General features: G+C 42.6%; 1 protein-coding gene across 7 annotated transcripts in view; it reads left to right on the top strand.

Annotated features, from left to right (window-relative positions):
- The first annotated feature begins 4,411 nt into the window (after positions 1-4,411).
- The window catches only part of APP (amyloid beta precursor protein), a 216,281-nt gene continuing 202,588 nt past the window's right edge, over positions 4,412-18,104 (top strand). For 6 of the 7 annotated variants that reach the window (XM_070407007.1, XM_070407006.1, XM_070407005.1 and 3 more), the window contains exon 1: positions 4,412-4,622. In XM_070407007.1, coding sequence (XP_070263108.1) covers positions 4,566-4,622 — 57 coding nt within the window. In that variant the 5' untranslated portion in view covers positions 4,412-4,565. The remainder of the gene's footprint in view (positions 4,623-18,104) is intronic. The other variant, XM_070407008.1, reaches the window with a different exon arrangement.

The following is an 18,104-nucleotide window of genomic DNA, read 5'->3' as shown; positions in this document are numbered from 1 at the left end:
TTTTTTCCACTATATCTTCAAGGTCATGCATGGAAACATCTTTCAATGGAAAGAACCCATCTGCTTTGACAAAAATGTATACTATATCCCTTCACTCTTACAAGGATCTCAACGAAGAAATCCAAGAGTCCACTAGAATGCCTTCAAGCTTGCTCTTTGGATTCAATGCAGTAAACAAAAACAAAAACAAAATCAGGGAGAGACAGGGATGTTGCATAAACAGCTACCTTCTTTAAAATTGAAAATGCATGGTAGCATTTTAAAGGGTGGTAGGCATTTGAAAGTAAAGCTATTGGTTAAATTTTGTTTAGCCACTTGTTTCTCAAACTTATTTGATTTCAGAACTCTTTTCATTTTTGCACACTTAGTCACAGAGTTCCATGGTACACAGTTTGAAAATTGTGCTAGAGGATGTTATCCTTCGTTTTTCAAAAATTGTCATTCTAATAACTGTGAGGAATAAATATAATTCACTTCTTTCTCATACAATATCTCCTAGGGTACTTAGGGTTCGTCTCACAAATATTACACCTTCGGGTGACTATTGGGTTCTTATAAGTAAACACAACAAAAGTCTTTTGTAATATGTTAACTTCATCTGAATAGGTTTCAGCTCCTCTGTTGAGGACAGACCATCAATTATCACAGAAAACTACCGCAGTCACATCTCCAACATTCATCTCTCATTCGCCTTTCCTTTAATCTTCATTCACTTTATTCAAGCTTCTTCCTGTTGTATGTACTTCTGATCGCTAAACCAAACGAAAATTTTAATTTAGTATTTCCATTATTATTTAAAAATTGAAATGGATAGTGCCCAGGTGAGACATACCCAGGTGCAAAACCTGCTTTCTCCACCCCTTTCCGGCTGGCTTAACCTCTAACCTCCTCCTTTGTGACATGAAAAGTTAACCCAACATAAAACTCAAGTAAACATGAATTTTTCACAACGTTTTTACAGATTCCATCTATGGGCATACCTGGAACCTCTAGCATGCCCTTTTCCTATTCTTTCTGATCCCAACTTTTTTACCCTTCAGATTTCCCTGAACCTCCCACACTGGCAGACCCTCCTGTAGAAATGTTAGCGCATGTCAGACTGATGGGGAAACCTGCAGTTTCCATCTGACTGCATTCCTCTGCTTCTCACACATCAACACGTCCCCCCACTGCTGGCTCCCACTCATCAGCCCCATCATGAACCCTCGATGCACTTACAAGATCCTTCCTTTCCTTCCTTAGAACATCCTTCTTTTTGCTCCCTTTTCTTTCCTCTTTGAGGTTGCTAGCAAATCCCCTGGGGCAGGGAGACCCCCCTTCCTGACATCCCTAATTTACCAATCCCGGGGCTATAGGTCTATACTTCTAACTTTCTTTTGATGAACTTACATATGCACACACAAAAAAATCTATACAAATTGTACTTATTGGTGTCCTTATAAGAAGAGATGAGGACACAGACACACACAGAGAGAAGACCATGTGAAGATACAGAGAAGGCCATCTGCAAGCCACAGAGAGTGGCCTCAGAAGTCGTCAACCCAGCCAAACCTTGATCTCAGACTTCTAGCCTCCAAGTCTAAGCCAACAAGTCTACGATACTATGTTCTGACGGCCTTAGCAAACTAATAGAGGGCTCATCTTCTGGCTTAGATTAAGATTGTTTGGGGTGATATTTGAGGGGCACAGATAACATCCTAATTATAAGATAACAGAGATGTGGCTACAGCACTATGCATAAAACAGATCTGGGAGACTTGATGGTGAGGGTGACCAACCTGAGTTGACAAAATCAAATGGCAACATTGGGCTGCACACTGAGGTGGGCAACAGACTACTGCACGCTGAGGTGGTCAGAGCCGTCATAGAGTGTTGTAAACAAACCAGAAGACATCTAGAGGAGAATGGCCAGGGCTTGGAAGGAACCAGAAACCGTGCCATCTGCACAGCTGTTAAAGGAAGTGCCTGTGTTAGCTTGACAAGAGAGGACGCTGGAGGCAGAAGCAGCATGAAAACTCCTGGCAAGTGTGCGAAGATATATGTATGGAAAAGCTTTATTCTGCTTGGTCACGGGGTGCAGGGACAATGGAGTGGGAGGTTCAAGAAAAGAGAATGACGTGAGAACTTTATAGAAGCCAGAACAGCCCAAAGACAGAATGCACTCTTTGAAGGGAGAGCAAACACCTCCCAAGGTGAGGCATTGAAGTCTAGGTTGGGAATGTTGTGGAGATCCCTGCCAACTGGTGCTTGATCCTTTTGTAGCGTTCTGACTAAGGATGTTCCTTTATTTTCGGCTCAGGGAATCTGAAAAATAACTCAGGGCAGGAAATGGCATTAAATACAGAACAGAGATCGTGGCTGAGAAGTAAAAGCCATCAGGATCTCTTGAGTGGTAATGGAACGGGAGAAAATATAAGGACTGTCCATCATTCTGACAGTCAGCCGCTAATCACCTTCCCTGGGAGAACATCTTGTCCAGTGGGAAGGGAAACTGCTTAATCTAGGAACTTTCATTTTTATAGACTACTAGAGGCCTGATGCACGAAATTCTTGCAAGGGCCTTGGCCCCAACCCCCCCATCCACAGAGGCCTGGGCCTCTGCCACCTCCGCAGCAGCCCACCTCCGCTGCAGCTTTGTCTGGAAGGAAGGACGTCTGGTCTAATTAGCATATTACCCTTTTATTATTATAGATAACCTCTCTTCTATATATTTGAATTTCATGCTCAGTAGAAGTCCCTTACTCTTAAAAAGTGTTTCCTTCCTCCTAGGACTGGCTTCGTGGGTATGCAACCTGTGCAGTCACACAGGGCCCTGCACTCAGAAGAGCATCATGGTGGTTTAACAAGGTGTCATCAACTGAAAATTCTTAATTTTTGGGGGAAAAAAGGGTCCTGCCTTTCCATGTTGTACTAGACCCTGCAAAATCTGTGGCGGGTCCTGCTCCCTCCCCATCTTCAAATCATACTTCTCTTTGCATGCAGATGCCTTCAATTGCTCAAACCATTCTGGGACAGTCTGGGAACTACGGTGCTGGGTAAATGTGTTCGGGAAGCAACTGGGTTTTGTCACTTGGGATTTTCCCTGCAGTACCAACTTCATGTCACTTACTGGCTGTCAAATTTGGGAGTTCCTTAGTTTCAGTTTCCTGACTTATATAAGTGGGAATAATAATAGCAAGGGCCTCAGGGGCTTTTTGTAGTAAGTAAATGACAAGGCATGTAAAGAAGTACTGCATGATAACAAATACTTGTTATTAAAAGTAATCCAAGGGTCAGGATTGGAGGGGCGGGAGAGGAAAAGGTTTAGGGCAGCTGGCAGATAAATGCTGACTTCTCAGGAAGCATGTCACCATCCCGCTGGCTGAGCCTTGGCCCCTCACATTCCTTCCCCCTGGCCCCACTGTGGACTGAGGCTTGGTGATCAATGCTTCTTCAGGACAAGAGGAGGGGATACATCTGGACAATTCTAGACACAATGAAGCCTAAGGGCAGAGTTTAAGGTCTGAAGTTCTTACGTACAGGGTCGAATAAGAAGCATTTCTACAGACCCTTTCCTTTTTAACTTTCACTTCATCCCCATGCCTGATGTATGTTCCATGCCTGTCTGACAAAAAACAAAACAACAAAAACCCTGCTGACTGGCCCCTTCTCTTAAGGAAAAAAAAAAAAAAATCACCCCCCCCCAATAAAACAAGCAAACCAAAAAAAAAAAAAAAATTGCAACAAATAAACAACAAAAAATATTTTTAAACCTTTCTTTCAAGGGTAAGTAAATGGGTCGCCAGCGTCTTCACTAGTCGGGCTCCTGTCTCCTTTGGTTCGTACTAAAGATAGACATTCCAGGTTGCTTGTGGCTGCTTTTGACTGGGAAGAAAAAAAAAAGCTTCTGCTCGCTCATCAAGAGAGGAAGATATTCTATTTCCTTTAAGCTTATCTCGTTCCCATTCTCTTTCAAAAACGCCTCCCCCACTTCTCCAAACCGCGGCAAAAACCGATGTGCGGCCAAAAAAACGCACCCCGGCAGCAGCCCTTCTATACGCATCGGTGAGAGGCCTGCGGGTCGGGTGAGTCAAGCTCACGGGAACGAGCCTGGAGCGCTCGCGACTTTGCTGGAGCCGAGACGTCCTAGGATTCACCTTTCCCTGCGCCCGCACTGTCCCTCTCTCGGCCGCAGACCCTCCCTCCCACTGCGCCCGGGTCCCAGGTGGCGGGCGGCCCGGGGGGCGCGCGGCGTGGGTGCGGGAGGAGCTGGGGGCGCCTCACCTGTGGGCGCCGGGGCGCGGGCCCCTCCCGGCCCGAGAGCGCAGCACCCCGGCGCGTCCGCTAGGGGTCTCTCTCGGGTGCCTCGCGGGGTGGGTCGGATCAGCTGACTCGCGGGGCTCTGAGCCCTGCAGCTCGGCTCCAGCTCCGTCAGTTTCCTCGGCAGCAGCGGGAGAGGAGCACCCGGAGCAGCGCGATCGCAGGCCCCACCGGAGACGGCGACAGCTGCAGCGGCACCGGCAGAGCAAGGGCGCGGCGGCTCGCACTCGCACAGCAGCGCACTCGGTGCCCAGCGCACGGTCGCGATGCTGCCTGGCTTGGCACTGGTCCTACTGGCCGCCTGGACCGCTCGGGCGCTGGAGGTGGGTGCCGCCCTTCGGAATGGGGGGAGGGGGGACGGTGTGGAGCCGGTCCTCCCCAAGTCTTTAATCCAGAGAAGCCGGGGGCAGTGGAGGGGACCCCGGTCCCCTCCTCGCCCAACGCCCCCGCTTGCGGTCGCCCTGCGCATCCTCGCCTCTGGCCCAGCCCTGTCCCGGGGACGCACGCTCCAGCCTGCGGAGAGGGAGCGGGCGAAGCGTCTGGCTCCCGGGCGCGCGCCGCTCGGGGGGCGAGTCGAGGAGGCGATCCTGAGCTCAGCCCCTCACTCAACCCCTGCCTCCCGGCCGCGGGCTGGGACCGGGGAAGGCGAGAGCCTTGCAGATGGAGCACATGGGGTGAAACCGAAAACGCAGCGCCCCTGGATCCTGTCCCCACGTCGTCATCGCTGCCCTGCCCTTTCTCTCGGGCCCTGGGGACGAGGAGTCGGGACGGCTCGGGAAGCCGCCTCCCTCCCCCCGCTTCCCTTTGCCTTTTCCGCCCGGGTTCACCTTCCCTCCGCAGCCCCGCCACCCCGTCCCTGCCGGGTCTCCTCTGCCTTCCTCTTCCCGGCTGCTCGCGGTGGCCTCCTAGGGCGACCCCTGGCAGGGTCGCGCACCGCCTTCTGCAGGCAAACTTTGTACATTTCTGCGTCTCCCTTTTGTGTTAAGTTGGAGAGATGCGAGGGGTCGGAGACCCACAGCCACCTCGCACCTTCCCCCAAGCCTGGACGCCCTGGGCGTTCGCTCGCACCTTCTGCTTCTCCCCGGAGAGGGAGCAGGTCCCCGGGAACAAAAGCCGCGACACCCCGCCCTCGCCAGCCCGGGGCGCGGTAGATGGAGCCGCGCTCGTCTGTGCGCCACCGGGGCTCCCGCCCGCCTCCCTTCCTGGCGCTGCGCGCCTGTCCCGGTGGCCCGGTGGGGGCTGGGGCGCTGCTGGGGCCGCCGTGGCGGAGCCCTGGGGAGCCTCGGCTTCCCGCCCCCCCATCACCTCGGTGACTTGCTAATTCTCTGCTGGGCTGTAAAGCCCTTGGGGAGAGATCGGCGGAGAGCGGGGTGCGCGATGGAAAGGGCAGCGGCGGGTGGTGCGGAGTCACGAGCTCTCCCCTCCTGGGCGTCAAAGGAGGCGTTTATCTGCTTAAGGCGCGGCCTCCTCCCTGGCAGCGCGGGGCACTCCGCTGGAGAGCCCGTTGGGGGCAGGGACCGTTGGGGAGGGTCCCCCGAGTCTTTTTTTTTAGGGTACCGATAAAAGGATTGAATTGAGTGAAGATTAAGACGGAGAAGATGGCGCCTCTGCAGTGCAGCAAAGAAAAGCTGTGTGGAGGCTGCAGCCTGTGAAATCCACCCGCCACTAGGTGTATAGCAAGTCTTCCCCATTCATCCAACTCTCCACCATGCAGCCAACACGGGTGCAAAAGGACTATTTTTTCTTTCTCTAAAGATGCTTAGAAGTTGTTTGCCTGACAGTCGGGGGCGGGAGGGATGGGGGTGCAGAGGAGGTTGTAGTTCCCATTAGTGTGTTTTTTACCTTTTGCAACCTTCCCGCTCCAACCCCCCAACCCCCTCCTGTTCCCCTACCTCGTGGTAATTTTCCAAAGAAGCTATTTCTGGACAAGTGTTTTTCTGTAATTTCACCGAGACTGTACAGACTATCACATCATTACACTATTTTAGTCCCCAATTTATGGGGTCATTGAACTTTCCCCCTTCTGTCTTTTACCTACAAGTGGCTCAGCAACCGGCTTAGGGCTGGTTAAGACAAATATGGGTTTCCATATTTAAAAAAAAAATGCATTTAATTAAAGGAACTCTCATTTCTCCGATGACTTAAATTTACTCCTACTCCTACAATTATTTTTTTCTTGATTTTTTACTATATATTAAAAAACACAAATTAAGCAATTTAAGTCATATCTTAACCTTTATATTTGAGGCTTTTGCCAAAAAAAAAAATATTTAACTTTTCCAAGCAAGTATTTTTTCCTGTGTAAAAAGAGGCAGTGTGTAAGCAACTATGATTCAGTTTATTTTCTGGCCCTTTGACTGCTTTTTTTTTTTTTTCCTTTTTCTGCCATTGTTTTGGAAATTTTCACGGTTATTATAACCTCTTTCAAAGATTAGTCCGTTTTGAAGCATTGGTGGAAGAGTGGGTAATTCACTCTAATGAGGTTTGAGGGGGACTTACCCAGCTGTATCCGTGTCCACTGGAAAGATGTCATTATGACTTGCCTGTCTTTGTGAGCCTGGAAAACAGGTCTGCTGCGGGTGTCCCTAAAACAGAAACCAGTAAGGGTAGTGATAATGGACCTCAGCTTTGGGTGGAAGCATTATTACAGTGGGTGATGCTTTTGCCTGGCGTATCCAGAGAGGATGAGTTTCAAAAGCCCAGACATTTATTTCCTTATTTCCTTAAACTTGCTTCTCCTTAAAGTTGTATTTTCCTATATTTGGGGAGTTTAACCTAATCACAATTATCTGCTTTGATAGTGATGCTAATTCATAGATATTGCGCACTGCCCTAACGTAACAGCAGACACCTACACACAGAATAGTGAAGCCAAGATTTGATGGTGATCTATTAGGAGTTTCGTGCTGATCAGTGGTAACCAGCAGGGCACAAAAGCTTCTCTCTGGTCACCCTTAACCAGCAGAGGCACCTAATGGCAGTTGTGATGCTACTAGTACTCCCGAGAGACTGACAATCTCCGGTTCTGACCGAGGAAACGAAAAGGAACATGCAACACAAATGATCACAAGGTTAAATAGGAATAGCCAATTGGAGGCGGGGGGGAAGAAAGGAAAACAGCATGGTCCATTGCATATTGGTTTGAAGGAAAACAGGTTAGGTCCATGGAGAAGGCTTTCTCCCTGTTGCTGGAGGACCTCCTGTGTTATGTTACTGTTTGTGGCCTGTGAGAGATTTCTATACAGATATTTGTGTGAAGATGAATGTTGCCAGTCATTCTAGAAATAAGAGTATCTATGATGTGCCTTTTATGTGACCACTAAGCTGTCGCTGAAGAAGTGTGATCAAATTCAGCAGAAATGTGCATCCTATTTGTGCACATGTGACCTGGGTGGGGACAAGTATTTACCTTAAGAGACTTACAAAGCATCTAGCATTAACATACTCTTTGATCTCTGCTTCATTGCATCAGTTTTGGAATGCAAAGATAAACCTTATCAATGTGTTTTCGTTGTAAAGCTCCAGGACGTAAGGTTTCATTTGTACATACCTCAATGCTTCCCACCCCCACTCCAGCTCCCAAGAAGTTTGCAGAGTAAATAAGACAGGCTCGTGATTATAAAAGAAAATAGAAAGCGTTAAGTACCAGGAGGAAAGAACAGATTAAGTGGGTTTCTGAGTGGAAGTGTTAAGTCTAAATATGTATATTTAAAGAATAAAGCAACAACAATAGGATGAAATAGTCCTGGAGAATTTCCTAGTAGTTCGTCTTCAGCCAGGTTTGTATGTGTGTCTGTGGAATGGAAGTTAGGTATTTGTTTACATACCTCTCTCCACCTTTCTCCTCCCAGACAACACACACATATACTCACACTCACACTCACACAAATAGTCACACTCACACACACAGTCACACTCACACACAGTCACACTCACACACGTAATCATACTCACATGGAATCACACACACAGTCACACTCACACACGTAATCACACTCACACACACATAGTCACACTCACACATGGAATCACACACACAGTCACACTCACACACGTAATCACACTCACACACACATAGTCACACTCACCTGGGAGGGTGAGGCTGGCTTTGTTGTCTTCTTTCTTTTCCCTGTGCCTGGTTTAGAGCCAGCTAGGCGAAGATGAGGCTCTCTTTTTTTTTTTTTTAATATATTTTTATTGATTTCAGAGAGGAAGGGAGAGGGAGAGAGAGAAACATCAACATTGACAGAGAATCATTGATCAGCTGCCTCCTGCGCGTCCCTCACTGGGGGCCAAACCTGCAACCCTGGGCATGTGCCCCTGACCGGAATCGAACCCTGGACCCCAGGCCAACGCTCTATCCACTGAGCCCATCTGGCTAGGGCAGATGAGGCTCTTAAACAAGGAAAGATGAGCAAGTGTGGAGATTGATTTCATCCATGTCTTTGTCTACCCATCAGTGAGGACATTTTTACTTGTCCTCTTTTTGAGCCAAGTCCTGTCCCGCAGCTCTGAAGAGACTGTGATGAACAAAACAGTCTTTTCCTTCATGAAGCTTCCAGTCTAGTGGGGAAGACAGACTAGACAGAAATCATTATAAATGTATGTTCGTGAACTGTGACAGATGCTGAGACGGAGAGAAAAGGCACGGGGAACATTCTGGAAAGGAGTGGGGAATTGAGGGTCAAGGAAAGCAGGATCTGAGAGCTCTGTGTCTTCAGTTTTGACTCAGGGAGGGCATGACAAAAAACACAGCTCACTGGGCAGCAAGGAGGAAGGTGGAGAAAGTGCAGTTTCGTTTGTTTTTTGGTGTTTGCTGGTGGTTTTCTACCTCTCTGTGTCTCACTTACCTGTGAAATGGTTTCCTTCTCACAGTGGGGTCCCAGATGCAAATGTGTGGAGTGGGATTGATGCTAAACCCCATCTTCTGCAAACCCTTGGAAATGCTGTCACCCTGTGTCGCCCAGCCAGTGTACAGATACACCCTCAGGAGTGGCTGGGGGAAGATGGGGGGCTGGGGGTGGGGAGGGGGGAGGTGGAGGAAGCTAAGGTGAAGGAATGCACACCCCCCTGCACGAGTAGCAAGTTTAAGAAATACAATGTCTATTACTTAATTTTTCTGTTGTGGAAAGAAAAGCAAACAGGACCTAAACCCTCCAACTGAATCTGCAAATGGAAACGGTAGTGAAGAGGAAAATGTTATGTAACTATTTCTTAAGCTATCCCGGTTTAGCATGGATAGCTTAAGAAATAACCATTTTTGGTGAGGACAGTGGAGTTTTTCTTTAAAGGAAATATTCGGTGAATTTTCCTCTTCAGATTAATTCTGATTAATAGATATGCTTTACTGGTACCTTTTTAAACATAGAATTCCACCAAAAAAACTGAATTATCATGACCGCTCTAGGATTAAAGCAAATTCATTAAAAAAAAAAGTCTGGACATGTTCATCAATTTTAGTTTTAAGAAAATGTGATGCTTGGTAGATACAGAAGATTCAGGTTCACATGTGTGACATCTTAGCTTACAAAAGGAAGCTAAGAGAGCATTTTATTTCAATTTAGTTTGTGTGACTACAGTTAAAAAAAAAACACATGCAGTACAGATTTAGCTTGAACTTTGCTAGGATTATAGTGTTTTATAAAAGAAGATAGTGGTTGAAATGGGGAAGATGAGAGGTTTCTAAAAGCCCAGGTCTATGGAAAGCGTGGACTTGTTCCCACATTCGTCATGTTGATTTCTTTACCAGTGAGATGTCTGAGGCTGAGGTTCTCACATGTCCAGGGAAGGTAGCGTCCACACTGATCAAGACCCTGGACTGGGGCAAGATGGCTTTGGTTTAATTAAATCTTGCCTCTGTGCCTTTTGAGCTGTTGACTATGGGCTAGCTCTGTGCCTCCGTTTTTTCTTGTAAAATGGGTATAATAATGTTTATGGTTGTTGAGGATAATTGAGTTAATACCTATGTAAAGTACTTGAAACGGTATAAATTGGTGTATATATATATAACATGATGGCATCTAGTAAGCACTGTGTGTTGGTTATTACACTATAATGATGGTGATGTAAAATGGATATATTTAAGTTTCACTCAGAGTTGAAAGTTTAAAAAGACCTACATGATTTTTCTCTTACTGACTAGTGTATTTAACAACCAGCTAAGACAGGAAATTGGCAGTTTGTTCTCTATAAGAACAAATGAATTTGATTTAAATTAAAAAACAACATACCACAGCCCTAGTTGGTTTTCCCAGTGGTTAGAGCATTGGCCTGTGGACTGAAGGGTCCCAGGTTCGATTCTGGTCAAGGGCACATACCTTGGTTGCAGGCTTGATCCCCAGCCCCAGTTGGGGCATATGCAGGAGGCGACCAATCTGTGTGTCTTTCTCACATAGATGTTTCTTTCTCACATGGATGTTTCTCTCTCTCTGTCTCTTCCCCTCCCTTCCCTCGCTGTCTTAAAAAAATCAGTGGAAAAGGTCTCCTCAGGTGAGGATTAACAAAAAAATAAATAACTAAAACTAGAAAATAAATAAATAAACTCACCACAGATAAAATTTTAAGAGCACATGTTATAAAATTTTAAGTCCTTATGTATATTTTACATGTCAGCTGACTTTTTGTAATACATGAAAGTAATTCGTTCTCATTGTAAAATTTAGACAGCACATAAATGTGGGAAAAAGCATAGTGTTTTTACACAAATGGAAAAGACCCATTTTAAAGGTGTGCATACTGGCAACTTGCCCCACACACGTGTCTTCATATTTCTGGCTCGATCATTAACTGAGCTATTAGTTGACTGTCAGCTGTGTGCAAGGAGCGATGAACAAGCTTGGTTTAGTTTCCAGCAAAACCTTTGCCAGAAAAGTGAATAAACAAGTTTTGTCAATCTGGGCAAAAGTGGAAGATTTCCTGTGCCAGCAAAATAATTTGGGTCTTGGAATGGAAGCTTGAAATGATCTGCAGGAGAGGAGGAGGAAACCAAGAAGCAGACTGCTTGAGAACGCAGCATTTGTGTAACACACCCCTTTTCAAAATAAAAGAAAGGGTCCCACCAGTCAGATGATGGCTAGCACATCTGTAAAACTTTATAGTGAAATTAGCCTGCTTTTGCTCATTATACAAGAAGAGATTTTCAATCTCAGTTTCAAAATCAGGCTATGGCAATTAGAGAGGACAGGAAATTGGTAATTAAAGTAGGCGGCACGTTGAAGAATTAATAAGCAAAGTCCCAAGGAGTCTCTGGGCTTTTGTTACACCAGTGATCACTGTCCTGCTCCACCAAAGAAAGTGGGTTCAAGGGGAGGCTGTAATTCTCGCCGCCATGTTCGGAGTGAACTTCCTGCCCAGAGTAGATAAAGGGAGGAATGAATGAGATGGTATCACAACCACATACAAGTATATATGGGTCATGGAGTAGAGATAAGGAAAACGCAAGATAACTATGTCAGAAAAAGGAAAAGAACAGTAAGCCTGTTTTGTAAAAGAACAAAATCTAGAATTCTGAAGGCCTGATGGACCCCAAACAGTGTGTGTGTGTCTTCATTTCCACGTGGGTCTTTATCTGTTTATTTTTTTCTTCCCAAGTTCAGATGAGTTTTAGCTGAGACATTTGACTGAGCTGTGCAAGTTATTTTTTTCGATGATTTATTTTGTTGATGGGAAATAGTTCTGTGCCTCGTGCTCTTTCTTACAGAACCTAATAATTTGTCCTATGCTCTCAATTCCCATCCAGGAAACCACATCCTCACTGAGGAATGTAAGGCATCCTAGAAACTGATAATTGACTTTTGAGCCTTTAAGGACTCTTATGGGAATGAGTGATCTGCTATATTAAGAAAAGTCATTTGCGTTAAGTGAAGAAATGTATTATTATTCTTGCTGCTTTGCTAAATTTCAAAGCTTTCATGACTGTAATGTAGTTTGACTCTGTGGGGCCATTTCACTGGAAGGAAAACGAGAGGTTTAATCCCACCCGTGAGCTCGATTTGTGTGCTTTAGACCTGACCTCTTATCCTCAGTTACCACAAACTCACCTGTTAAGTTTTTCATCTCTGCACATGCTTACTTACAATAAAATTAATGAGGCAACATAATTTTTATTTTTAAGTAAAAATAAAATAGTATTGAGCCTTGATTAATCCCAAAAGGACTTTTTTTTTTAATCTGTTCTTCCTATTGGATTAATTTTCCAAAGCATAATTATTGTTTTTATAAGTAACCACTCTGTTATCTTGTAATGGAATTAATAGGCTCATATGATAAAGATAGATGTGCACTATTTCGTAACCAGATGTATTGATTTTTCATCTTTCAAAAAAATCTGCATTTACTTTGAAAGGTGAGCCTTTAAAACTGATGTAATTATTTTTTAAATCTTAGTTTAACTTTTCAGAGACTAACATTAAAACCTATCATATGAAAAGTGGTACTGGAGAGCAAATATTCCCAATACTGATGCTCTTAATTGCTTACTACGTTTTGTTTAAATCAAATATACAATTTCTCCGTGGCAGTATATTGGTTTGAAGATAGAAGTGATGAGTTCTTTAAAAGCTCCCATAAAAACTTGCAAATATGCAGACTAATCATTCTAAGAATAATTTATTCACAGATACTTATGTATTAAATGAATTAACAATTAAAAATGAAAATCGAGTTTCTATAGATAAATTACTAGGTTATTTTTATACACAGAAAAACCTAGATTTTCATGGGCACACCCAGTAAAGGAAATTGACTCCTTCATTTTACAAATATATTATCTAAGGCTCCCTGCTCTTATGGGCGCTTACAGTATAGTAAGGGGCAGACCAAATAAAGAGGAAGTAGTGGAGGACTTGGAAAATATGAAGTTGGGAAAGGGGTATGCTATGTGGAAGTCTGTTGTGGTATTTTCTATGGTATTACCAGGAAAGGTCTCTGATCTGGTCACCACCCAAATGTAAACTTAGAGATCTAAGAGAAGAGAACTGTATATTAGTGGGGGACAGAGGATCTACTTTGGACTGGTTAAATATTAAAAACAGAAATGGTGAGGAAGAGAAGTTAATATTGATTGCGATCACAAACTGTTTCCTATAATTTGTTTTATCACTTACCACAATGCCTTATATTTACTAAATTTTTTATAAAGTATTTTCAAAAAGCATTTTTTTATAGAGTATTTTCAGTGAGTACTCTAGCCATTTTACATTGTGGTGAAAAATAATTATATGCTTGATTCCTGAAAGTTGAGTTCACTTCTCTTAGATAAGATTTATTTTTCAGCCTTTATTCTAGAACAGTTTGCTGTGAAAAGGTTTCATAAATGCTGTCGATAACTTCATAATGACCAGTTATTTGCAACTCTTTATTTCAGAAGTTGGTCCAGCAAAGGAATGCCTCATTCTTGAAATATGTCAATTCTCTAACTGATTGAGACGCTTTCAGTTGAGGGTTCCAAGAAATGATCTTGTTGGAATAAATAGTGGATAATGGATTTTAGAGAGAAAATGTTGTGTATTGGACTCAAACCGAATGGTCATTAAAATGAAAATTTTCTTTACCATTGTCTTTTTTTTATTTTTATTTTGCTGCTTTTTTGCCATTTTTACAGCTAATACTTACCTTTTACTTTAGCGTGAACCAGGATCAAAATTGGTCCTATAAGAAAAAAATTGGAATTTTGTTACTTCTATTTTTCTAAAAGAATTGTACTTTTCAAGTTCAAAGGTTTGCTATATGCTATTAACTTGACAGGCATTGAAAATCTAATCGAGGTCATTATGATTAGCCTTGTATCTTCCTAGTGTTTTCTCAGGCTTGTTTTTGATGTTTTGCATTGTGTCAAATCCCCTTACACCACAGAATCCAGAAAATTTAAATCCAACAAAAAGTAAGTCAGTTTTAAAAATCCTATATTTGTTGGCTAACTGAGAGTGTGTTTGAATGTGAAGGCCATTCACATATTGTGACTAGTTGGAGGAATTGCCCAGGGCTCTGCTTTCAAGAGTACATTTGCGACCAAACTGCCGTTTGGGGATCATTGCATACTTGCTCAGTCAAGTATGAGAGCAGGAAGTCCTCTGAGGGTACCCAGGTGACTCGATGGCTAAAACGAAGTATAAGCAAAGGCTGCTGGACAGAGATGTCATTGCAACAGTGCCTGTCCCGGGAACGAGTGCTTTCTCAGCCTGGCCATTTGAGATATCCAGGACAAAGATAACAAATTCGGTGGCAGGGAGAGCATACTTAAGATAGGATGCAGACCTGTCTCGTTCCCAGGCAATTCCTTTCCTTGACTATATTTGTCATTTGACTATTTCACTTCACTTTTGTGAGCTGGACTCAAAGGTCAAATTTGTGTCATTGCAGATTTCTTGGATCTTGTGGTAAGGACACAGATGGGAAATACTGTTTTTGTTTGGAGTATTTCTTATGTGTAGGTTATTAGTTGTAGTTACTGATTTCATAAATAGCCAATAAAGCAATGAGGGGGAAAATGTTAGTGTTAAATTGTTTTTTCCTGCAGAAAAAAAGGCACTGGTTGAAAACAGCATTCTAAGGGTTTATTACAATGTGTTAATTTATTTATACTTAAAAAAAAATCTGACACATGACCTCATTGCTTGTTTGCTCATTCATTTCAGAGTGGAACACATAAACATAAACCCACGCCTATAAATCGATTTATTCTGTTAGCAGACAAGGGGAAGGTTTGGTGAAGGATGTTTAATTGGATGTTTGAATTATGTATTTCTCTGTTGTGTCTCTATTCCAAGATTTGTCAGGGCACTTGTGCTTGACTTTCTGTGATACTGACACTGTTTTAGAGTCGTGGGTTTTTAAGTAAGTTTATCTGGGTAACATTGGTTAATAAAATTATATACATTTCAGGTATACAACTTTAAAATACAACCTCTGTATACTCCATTGTGTGCGGTGTATTATTATTAACTTATCTCTTTGTATTTTTTTCCCCCTTATCTTGAATTTTTAAAAACCTCACTTATTTTATGGACATGCACTGGACGCTTTCTGTGTTTCAGTGACAGGAGCCTTGGTATGTAGGTAGGGCTGTGAGTAAATGGAGAAATAACTCAGTTTGTGCCTTGAAGGATTTTGTAGATGGATGGCGAGAAAAAGGAATGTAGAAATGATTAGGCATAGTGTGCCAAAGACTACAATGGAAGAATGTACAAGTCTTCATAGAGAATGCAGGCAGCCTTCTCTGGTTTCCAAGGATGAGTGGAGGTCAACTGGGGCCTGGTAGGGCTTCCAGACAGAAGGAACAGTGAGAGTATAGAGATTCAAAATGGGAAGCTATGAAAATGTGGGTAGCAGAGATGGGATGGACTGTGGGGGATTTGGAGCTTTGAAAGTCTTGAAGAGTTTGAGTTTCATTTTCTCAGCAATGGTGTACTATTAAATGTTCCCACAGTGGGGGTAGCCATTGATGACAGTGGTTCAGGCAGTTAGGTTTAGGAGCTTTTGCAGAGGTTCTCAATGTTTGCTCAATCTCATTAGCAGGATGGTAGTACCTAGCTGCAAGGGAGGCTGGTACATGTGGTCTATTAGCTGGGAACATTGCCACCAGAAATACATTCCAGGTTCTCTTCTGAAGGATAAAGGAGAGGGGAGATGTTAGGTGACAAATGGCATTCTGGGATGTAGAGGAAAATGTGTAGATTAATAACCATTCGAACCAAACCAGAGGAAGGATTTCCCATGAGTAATTACAGTGGGTTTTTGGGATTTGCCCACTTCTTTGCTACCTAAGCATGTAGGAAGCACATCTTTGGGGAAAGGTGGAGGAAGAGATGAGGAATGCTGTTGTATTTTTATGCCAGGAACACCCAAGAGCTGAGCTTTATTCTGTTCAATTGTGCCCAAGATGGTTTAGACTTTTGTTTCTGGGAAATGCTTCTAATCAGAATGATGCAAAAAGGGATAATTCTACTGGCTCTGCTAGTGTCAGTTTATTCTTGCTGCTAGCAAACTATCATTGATTTGATATTGAGACGTCCCTAAAGCAACTTTGTTGTGCTTGTTTTTTGAAAGGGATAGCAGATAAAACTAGTTTTGAGGTTTTTAGAAAAGCATGAAACTGAAAACCTCTTGTGAGCTAGATTTGCCTCCATGTTCAACGTCATTTCTGGTGCTACACAACCTTTCAGATCTGTTTGTGTACACCTGTGTTAATAAAATGGAATGGAAAGAGATGTGGAAAAGAGGGAAATGATCCTTAATAGAGTTACATCAGTAAAAATGGGGCTGCCATTTTAAAATTCATTACTTACCTATTTTCTTATTCATTTCAATGATTCTAGAAATGGTCAAATGAAGATATTTACCAGAAAGTATGTGATGAAATAAAGATGTGGGGAAAAACTAGAATCCGAGCAGGCTTGATTGAATCATCAACGTTAGAGAGTGTTTGGAGTTTATAGTATCTAAAAACTTATGTAAGATATGTCCCAATAGTTTGACATATTGCACATGATTCTGTCAAAAAGGGACTGTCTAAAACAGGGGTCCTCAAACTTTTTAAACAGGGGGCCAGTTCACTGTCCCTCAGACCGTTGGAGGGCCAGACTATAGTTTTAAAAAAAAACTATGAACAAATTTCTATGCACACTGCACATATCTTATTTTGAAGTAAAAAAACAAAACGGGAACAAATACAATATTTGTATTTGCATGTGGCCCGCGGGCCGTAGTTTGAGGACCCCTGGTCTAAAATACCATGGGTCCTCAAAAACTGCTTTTGGTTTTCTTCTCTAAATATTTATTTTTGAACTCTTTGTTCTAAGAGTAATCAAAAGCTTAGTTTAAGTTTGATCACGTTAAATCTTGGCATTTCTTTTTGTTTTGCAGCATCTATCGAGAAAATATTTTATCTTTTTACTTTTAAAGACTGCCTTCAGAAAAACAGATGGCAATTTGTGTCTGGAATAGTTGTTGATAATGAGAAAAAGTAGCCAATATTAGTTTGAATGTATATTTCTCATCTATTACCTTGGTCATATTTTGAAATTATATTTTTTTCTCCCATAAAAAAGTAGGTAATAATTACATGAAGTGAGTTTGAAATTTTTAAAAATTATATTAGGTGGAATTTGAAAATATAAGAAAATTGTATTCTTTAATCCCTGCATAATTTTCTAATGGTCATATAATTTATATAATTTGATAAACTCTTAGGAAAATTTCTCCTAAGAGTATCTATTTTAGTCTGACTTCTGTTGTGCTTTTATATGTGTGAAAATATTTGACATAACTACTGACCATAATTTAAGACCAATTTGAAATAAGGGTGCCTTTCATTGCCTCTAGATTGCAGTTAGCTTGCTTTACTGACTTTGGTAGTTGATTTCACAGGAAATTATGTGAGAACCCTTAATTGAAAAAGTTGGCAGTTCAAGAATATGTTCAGAGAAGAATATTCTCAACTTACCTGAACCTTATAAATATTTTACTGGCTGCGTTCAGTCTGTCGTGTTTCTAAGTGCACAGGCTCTTTAGAAACCATCTCTGCTTCTCTGACCATTTAAAGCACATTAAATAAATCGATACAGATTGTAATAATTAGTGGAAACATTTTTAATTAGATATCAGAGAAATGTGATTCATTGTAGTTGTTCCTATTGAATTCAAAAGAGAGTTTTAAAAAAAGATTATAATCATCTTTATGAAGTAAACTAAATTATTATTTTAATTATGTATTCAATTTAAAGGATAACTGGATACAAGTGCCTGTGTAAAAACATATCCACTTAGGATTATGCTTAAAGCCTGCAGTTGATAATTAAGATTTAGCC

Source organism: Myotis yumanensis, unplaced genomic scaffold, assembly GCF_028538775.1.
Source record: "Myotis yumanensis isolate MYYU_CA2020_CCGP unplaced genomic scaffold, mMyoYum1.0.hap1 SCAF_2, whole genome shotgun sequence".
NCBI classification, from domain to species: Eukaryota; Metazoa; Chordata; class Mammalia; order Chiroptera; family Vespertilionidae; genus Myotis; species Myotis yumanensis.
Note: the sequence above shows the minus strand (reverse complement) of the source record. Positions and strands in the feature narration are given on the sequence as shown.